This window comes from Corylus avellana, chromosome 9, assembly GCF_965113065.1.
Source record: "Corylus avellana chromosome 9, dhCorAvel1.hap1.2, whole genome shotgun sequence".
Taxonomy (NCBI): Eukaryota; Viridiplantae; Streptophyta; class Magnoliopsida; order Fagales; family Betulaceae; genus Corylus; species Corylus avellana.
In genome coordinates, this window is record NC_142498.1 from 16,305,857 (window position 1) to 16,313,918 (window position 8,062).

At 35.9% G+C, this 8,062-nt stretch overlaps 1 protein-coding gene across 1 annotated transcript; it reads right to left on the minus strand.

Annotated features, from left to right (window-relative positions):
- Nucleotides 1-6,451: 6,451 nt before the first annotated feature.
- On the minus strand, nt 6,452-7,246 carry GDU3 (glutamine dumper 3). The gene has a single exon (XM_059604936.2). It carries the CDS (start codon nt 7,161-7,163, stop codon nt 6,645-6,647), a length of 519 nt encoding a protein of 172 aa, XP_059460919.1. The 5' UTR covers nt 7,164-7,246; the 3' UTR covers nt 6,452-6,644.
- Between the last annotated feature and the right edge of the window lie 816 nt (nt 7,247-8,062).

The following is an 8,062-nucleotide window of genomic DNA, read 5'->3' on the forward strand; positions in this document are numbered from 1 at the left end:
GATTTTCGCAACGGTAGGATTTTGAAATTCAGCTCTGCTTCTGTATTGGGTTTTGCTCTTTTAAACCAGAGCAGCGTTTGGATTGGTCATTGCACTTGTGATGCCGGCCGATCGACCAATTGGCCGGCTCTAACAAATGGGAGGATGTTAATTAATTAATTAAGTAAATGAGATTAAGAAAAAATCAATTAGTTTATTAATTACCGAGGAATTAAGTAGTAGTTTAAGAGGGATTATAATATTATAACACATGCATTTGGATTTGTTAGGCTTAATTTGTTAAGTACACCAGCCAAATTTGACGTCACATATGTAGAATATCTTGTGGAATGGTCCGTCATTAATGCCAAGTGAGAGACTTTGTAAACGGCTATCTTTTTCACCATCTATTTGAAATCCAGCCATCCAAATTTAATATGACTTGAGTTAATTACTTATGAGGAGCTTAATTATATGATGTATCATTAAGAGTTTAGAGGGGTCAAGAAAAAAAAAAACTACAATTATAAATATGTAACAAAAATTATATATATTGGTAAACAATTAATTTACAAGAGTAATCTAAATATAATAGTTTAGTCAACTTGAATGACCGAAGAAATACTATAAGAAGAATGACAATTTGACAAATCGCAATCATTGATCAACATTTATTAACAAATGATGGTCTCTCAACGTAAGTACTGTTTGGTTACGTAAAAGAAAAAAATAAAATAAAATAAACAAACATTTGGTCAATTGGTCTCTGAACAAATGATCCGATTTGTATTACACTGATTCATTGTAGAACCTCGTAATTTGTTTCAGCGTTTCTCTCAACAAACGGTGTCGTGTTATTTAAACAGAGCAACTACTAATGACTTAATTAAACGAAGCGTTTCACAAATCGCAATTGGCAACCCGCACTACATTATTTAAACGAATGTTTTGATCAACAAGAGAAAGCTTAAACAATGTGTGTTTTTGTAAACTAAATGCCAATAAAATCCAAAATCTAAATAATCGAACATAATTAAACACAATCATCGAGTTTTCATAAATTTGAAGCTCCAAATTCTTTAAGCAGAAGAATCGTGAGTGTAATGACTTACGAAAATCATTAGCCAAATCTGTCTTATCATCCAAAAAGAACTAATCAATTTTGGAGTTTTCTTAAAATTACTTATAAACTCAGTTTTACCTTATAAGTAAGCGCGTAATTGAAACTTAGTAACTGTGAGTCTCTTTATAAACCATTCACTCTATGTGATTAGGTACTTATTTTTTCACAATGGGATTGAAGTGTTACAATTTCTTCCTTAAAAAGTTGACGTCCTTGTCAGGATCATCACGTCATGCAATTTCATTACCTACGTAAATCCAATATTTTTCATTATCTTTCTATTTTTCCCAAAATCTTTAGCAATCCATTTGAAAGAAGGGCATAGAGAAAAGAAAACATGGAAGCGGCTGTAGGGTTTGAGGGCAAAGAGGCCAGTTGTGGACAGTCTAGAGAATGAGGGGGCGGCGGGTGCCCATCTCGACCTCGTGGACATTGAAGCGGAACCCAAGGATGGTTTCAATGAGAGAGCTCTTTCCGTCGGATTGGCCACCTAGGGTGAGATTGGCAGCTTCTCTCTAAAGGCCACTAACATTGCCTTAAGACATTTGTAGGCCTTAAATCGAGACGGGCGAGACGTGGAGTTTGCAGAGACGAGATTGAGGTGTTTGCGATAAGGGTGTACAACCAGTTGTGGTTGCAGTTATTCCCCAAACCGCAACCGTAACCGGTTTAGACGGTTATTCATTTTTAAATAATTGCAACTGCAACAACTAGATCGGTTATTGGATAACCCCAACAGGTTGTTATATGATTATTGAAAGCTGGTTATTATTCGGTAACCGCTTTTCATAAAAATTTCCCTTGTCACTAAAATAACTCCCACACCTTCTTGAATTCTTTTCTTTCTCCTCAGACTCTCCCCAAGCCAAAGCCATAGAAGATACATGCACTACGGCAATGTGAGAGTAAACCCATCAAAGGGGATACTAAATTTAGGATTTTGATAAGGACAGAAATCCATTGAGATTAATGAAGATTAGATTACCCTAAATTTAGGGTTTTGATGATGATTTGATCATAATGAGATTAATTCATTATAAATTAAGAAATTTGTTGTATTCAAATCATCTGTAAACTTTATAAATATAGCCATTTGTATTGTAATGTAGTAAAAAATGTTTTTAGCGTGTGAACATAAGCCATAAGCGAAACTACCTAAAATCTGTGTTTTCTCTCTTTTCTTTATCACTCTTTATTATATTCTAGAGGCATGTTTCAATGTTTTCTAAAACCCACTTTAGAGTCCAAGGAAATTATTGAGTTTGGAGGAGGAGGGAGTGTGATTGACGTTGTCGCTTTCTAATTTGTTGCCTTGCTCTTCGAAGAATGAGCTCCTCTCGTAAGAATTGGAAGCCACTGTGATACACACCCACAAGGCTGTCATTTATCATCTGGGTAGTCTCCCCACTAACCTTCAACAACCCAACATTATTTGTTCCATAAATTCAATCGACACGGTCCATTTCTAGCCAGATACATAAATCATGTGGAATTATACATAGACTTGTAGTTTTCAATACTTTATATGGAAGAAAAGAAGTGCATTAATTCTTGCCTTTTTTTTTTTTTCCCTCTTTTTTATTTATTTATTTTTATAGATGATTCTTTGCTATTTGTATGATAGTATGAATGTTTTGATTTGACATCAAGCATGTAATTTAGGTCACAATTATTGGTGCATGCCTCATCCACTTAGAACCCACCATGACTTTTACTTTATATATGAACCATATCTTCAACCACAAGAACCAAGAAATGGATTTGTTTTTTTTTTCTTTTTCCATGGGGATCTCCATTGAGAGATTTAGGGTTTCAGTGAGGTTCATGATGAGGTGTTCATGCAGTCTTTGATCAATTTTCTCAGTAGGGCAGACAAGGACGTCATGAAGTGTAACTCTCAAGCTAACTTTACAGGGAATATGTGATGCTGACTCTAGCTAATGGATATTGCCTGTGATGCCACTCTCGATCATGGTCACGCTTTGAGTTCTTAAAGTGGATTATGAATTGCTAATTAATGTGACGTTTTTTCAACCAAAACAAGACTATATGGTCAAGCAAGCAAAGGGAACAAAGTTTTCCCACTTATTTCTCAGTAGACCACGTCATTAATTAAGACTGACATTATATCGACATGTTAGCAATGTTGTTTATTGGGCCGTTACCACCACTAATTCGATAATTAGTTGTTTTTTCATTCATTTGTATCCCACGTCAGATTTTTTCCCTTATAAATTTTTATTCCTTATCTACGATTCATTGAGGATGTTCCTTTCATTAGGTTTCTAGGAGAGCTTATCTCCTGGCACATGATGTATTCGTTGTCAAATTAGTAGACCGCTTCTCATTATTATTATGAAAACATTCCCTCCTCTTTTGCTTTTCTTTGTGTAAGAATCAAGAGCGGGAAAGACCTGCTTGACATCTTACCTTTATTCCGGAATGTACCTGAAGAAAAAAAGAAAAAAAGAAAAGAAAAAAGAAGTGGTCTTCGTCCCTTCATCCATAATGCTAGTTTTTAAATTTATTGATTATTGTTAAATGTCAACGTATACAAAACTTTGAGAAGGAAAGTTCATCTGACAATAACATAAGAAACCACTATCTATTTGTTTACAATTTTGATTCAATGTTCCCATTGTATTTATGACAACTTGCCATTATTAAAGCTCTTTTCCTTTTCACTCTTCTTCTCCAAATACAAGAGGTGCCAATATTAATTTCGACCCTTTCCCTACAATTCTACACTATATACGTACGTGCCTGACATTTTCCCTTTTTAAAGTGCAATTAAAATTGGAGCAAAGTAAAAAAAAATTTAGTTTCTAATTCTAGCAAGATGATCACATTTCTCTATCGCATTTTCAATTTTATGTATAGGGTGAAGGGAAATTTTCGGGCAGAGATCTTCAACAATTTTACTGTTTATATTATTAGTAATTCAAACAGTAAATATAAGAGAGCTCTTATGAGACTTACTTGTCCGAACATGTATCGAATAGGCCGCCCATGTTTTAGACATGTTCTTACATTTACTGTATGATTTGCTATCAAATTGATTTTATGCATGCACCATAATCAACCAAGAGAGAGAGAGAGATGAAGCAATATTAATGTACAAAGCTGCATATGTGGATTTATGCATTCACCTGAACAAAACAAAAGAAATGGGTGACTCATGGGTGTATGAAAATGAAGAAACTACCTAGATTGGAAGAGGGAATCAACATAAAGTACACATATATAAAGCTCAACCCAAGAAAGAAAGAAAGAAAAAAAAAGGAGCATCGATCTCTTTATCCTCCATGGGAGATAAACTCGAAAAGCAGTACTTTGCATATGCTTAGGAAAGAAATCACATACACTTGGCATTCATTAATTTACTATAAAAAGGAGACAAAAAAGAAAAAGAATGGGTTCCGATCCGGCCCTTCATTGTTCCAAAGATCGATCGTACAAGGTTCTTCATTTTTTGGGGCTATTACTACTTTTATTCCCTCGCTCGTACAAATTTAAGCATTTATCTTAAGATAATATTTATAAGGGAAAAGCATTCTCTGCCTGCCGCGTCTCTCTTCCTCCCTTATTTATTTATTGAAATTCTTTTAATAGATCGATTCTCTGTTATTTCATAAATGCGCACTGAATTTTTAAGTGCATGTGATAGATAAATCATGCAATATATACCTATTGCATTGTGGTTTTATTTTATTTTATTTTTTTTATTTGACTCTCTGGTTATTCAAATTGAGCATTTAATGTGGAATTTCATGACCAATATAACCTATTTTAAATTCAGAACAAAGAAATCAAAATGGGTAAAGTCCACTTATCTCCCTTAAATTACCATTACAATGATAATCTACTTCCCAAACTATCAATTGAGACAATTTATCCCTCAAACTATCAAAACAACGACAATGCACCCCCCCCCCCAATACTAGCAAAGTGACGAAATTACCCCTATATAATTTTCAATAAAACAAAAATATCCTTAAAATTTTGAAAAAAAAAAATTTAGTATTTTTGTTTTTATTTTAGTAAAGGTAAGTTCATCATTTTGTTAAAAGTGGAGGTACATTGTCATTGTTTTAGTAGTTTGAGAGGTAAATTGTCGCAATTGATAGTTTAAAGAGTAGATTGTAATTAGGGTGATAGTTTGAGGGGATTAAGTAGACTTTACTCAATCGAAATCTAATATTATATCTTCATTTAATGTGGAATTTCACCAAAATTTAGTATGAATCTTCAGCATGAATTCAAGATTCTTTTAGGGTTCATCTGTCTCAATTGTAATTTCAGATGTAAATTCTATAAAAGTTCTCTCCATTTCAATATGGTGAAAAGCTGATAAAAATCTCTATCCAAATAGTAGAGAACCTTAATTGGCTAAGAATGCAGCATCATTTTCTTGGGTGGCTCGCTATTTGAAGCACAATGAGGCACTGTTTCCAATCATTGTTGTGCGTTTACCATCTTTTTCAATTTACACCACCCAATGAAAGTCCAACTATCCTAGCCCATAAATTTTCTAGTCGTGGCTTATATAGTATGATATACATATATATGTGTCTCACCACCATGCTTATGTGTGCAGCTCCATTGCGGTTCGCCATTCTCAAAACATACGCTTTTGCTTGTATACCTAGCTAGCTAGAACAAATAATAATAATAATCATAATACTTATTTTGCTTGGCCAACAATTAATGACCCATTTCCTTTGTACCTACTAGAAACGACACGGTAACCTACTAAGACAAAAATTCAACAATTTTATTGTCTAAATTAATAGAGTAAGGTTATGTACCATCTTTTTATCTTATTAAAATTTTCTTAAAACTGATGTAACTTTTAAAATTATCATTAAATTTTAGATGAATTATACTTGAATTTTGATCTAATGGTGATTTTAAAAGTCCGATCTACTTAAAAATTTTTTTTTTAAAAAGACAAATTAATAATAATTCTGTCAAATTTACTGCCTGAATTATTATGAGAAGCAAAGTTGAAGGAAAGAGAAGCCAAATAGCCATAAATGTGTAGATAATTAAAAAAAAAAATAAAAAAATAGAGCGAGTTATTAAAGCCTGTGTTTAACAGGTGTGAGGAAGCTGAGCAGCTTCCGTTCGCCGCATCAGGCACTCCTGCAGAAACTACGCCTGAATAGCCTTACACGTGCGACTCCCTCTATGACTCGCGATCCCACATCCCCACGTATTCTCTTCTGCCTTGGATAATGTCAAATTTCACGTACCTTTTCATTTTCTTTACTCGTTTCTGGATTTTCCCAAAACCAGAATCAAGAAAATTAAAGAGAGAGAGAGAGAGAGAGCGAGGGAGCTATGAGATTATGAAGAACTAGGTACTTCTTCGATCTGATCTCAAAGATATTTACATTTTCCCGAAGAAAAAGAAAAAGGGAAGAAAAAGGAACTACATCCTTGAGAAACCTAAACATGTTTGGGAGCTCATAAATGTGTATCAGTGTATAGCATGAGCTCCCACAAGAAAACCAGAAAAAAAAAAAAAAAAAAAAAGAGATCAATGGGTCTGATCAGCTGAGCCGGAGGTCTGGTCACGATCGTCTCTGTTCTCACTTTGTGGTACCTGAACAACATGATGATCAGTACTACCACCTTGAGGCTTCGCCGGCGGCGCCATTTCCACCGCCTTTTCTTTGTTTTCCCTGCCGCAGCTGCTACAATTATTATCTCCAAAAGAAGACGACCTACTAGACATGGGGGTGGCCAAGAACGTCGGCTTCGCTTCGCCGGCCATAATCACCAAGATTTTCTCTTCAAAAACGGGCGGGGGCTTCTGGGCGTCGTCTTCGCTTTTCCCCTCGCCGGCCTCGAGGTCTCTCTCTGCGGCGCCGTCTCCCTCAAGGTACCCGGAGAGCCTCCAGTAGGAGCATGCAAGGATTAGCAGAGCAAAAGCAATGAGACCCAACATGGCCGCCAGGCCGCCGAACAAGTACGGAACCGGGGAATGCCACGGCGAGTGAGGCTGCGCCCCCACTGGGGACCTGGCGGTTACGTTGAAAGGCTCTCCGGCAGCCATTGCAGGACCTTGATCTAGCGATTGATCGGCCGGAGACGGAGAAGAAGAGGAGGAGGAGGCGAGGGTGGTGGGTTGAGAAGTGGGGGAGAAACGTATTTATAGAGAGGAAAGGAGGAGAGCGTGGATGGTGGGGTGGATTTGTTTTTGGTGATTAATGTCGTCATAATGCATGAAGTGGGGCCATCGGGGGGACCCGCAGAGTTCTTCCGATGGGATATCTATGAGAGCAGTGAAACGCACTCAGGGGCACATTAATAATGGTGTAATGGCGTCAGAGAGAATGGAATCCTGGGACGTTTGGCAGGAAAGAAAAAGAAAAGAGCTAAAGGAAAAAGAAAAAGAAAAAAGAAATTTGTGTTTTAGTTTACTACTCCCACCACACAAATGTTGTAACTTTAAGGTTTAACGAGAGCGGTGGAGTGCCATTGAGGGGTTTGATTGCTCTTGTTAATGGGATTTTCGTGTGTGTTTATGTGGGGGTAAGAACAGTAGAATTGAATTGAGAATAGAATAATGGAGGCCACAGAAATGGTTTCTCACATTCCATCATTGCCTTGTGACGTGATCTAAATTTGGGCCATGTTATATGATCATATGTAATTAGGAATGTTCCGTCTCCGTTTCATCAACAATAATGAGGTGGACCCATATAAATTTATTGTTTGGATAAACATCAAATTTATTCAAAATTATGGCCATGACGTTACGATTTTAAGTGTCTCATATAATTTGTATACAATTTTAACCATGTGTATATAAGTTCTTGATCACTCTTTATTTGCAAGTCGGATTTTAATGATGAGTTTTACTCAAAGTTTGCATAATTTTGTATGAGAGATAGCCCCCATGTCGAGTATGTGGTCAAACTCAACTCATTGAGTATAATAAGATTAAATGGA

Coding starts and splice junctions, on each gene's coding strand:
- GDU3 (XM_059604936.2), bottom strand. CDS start 7,163: ATGGCTGCCGGAGAGCCTTTCAACGTAACCGCCAGGTCCCCAGTGGGG.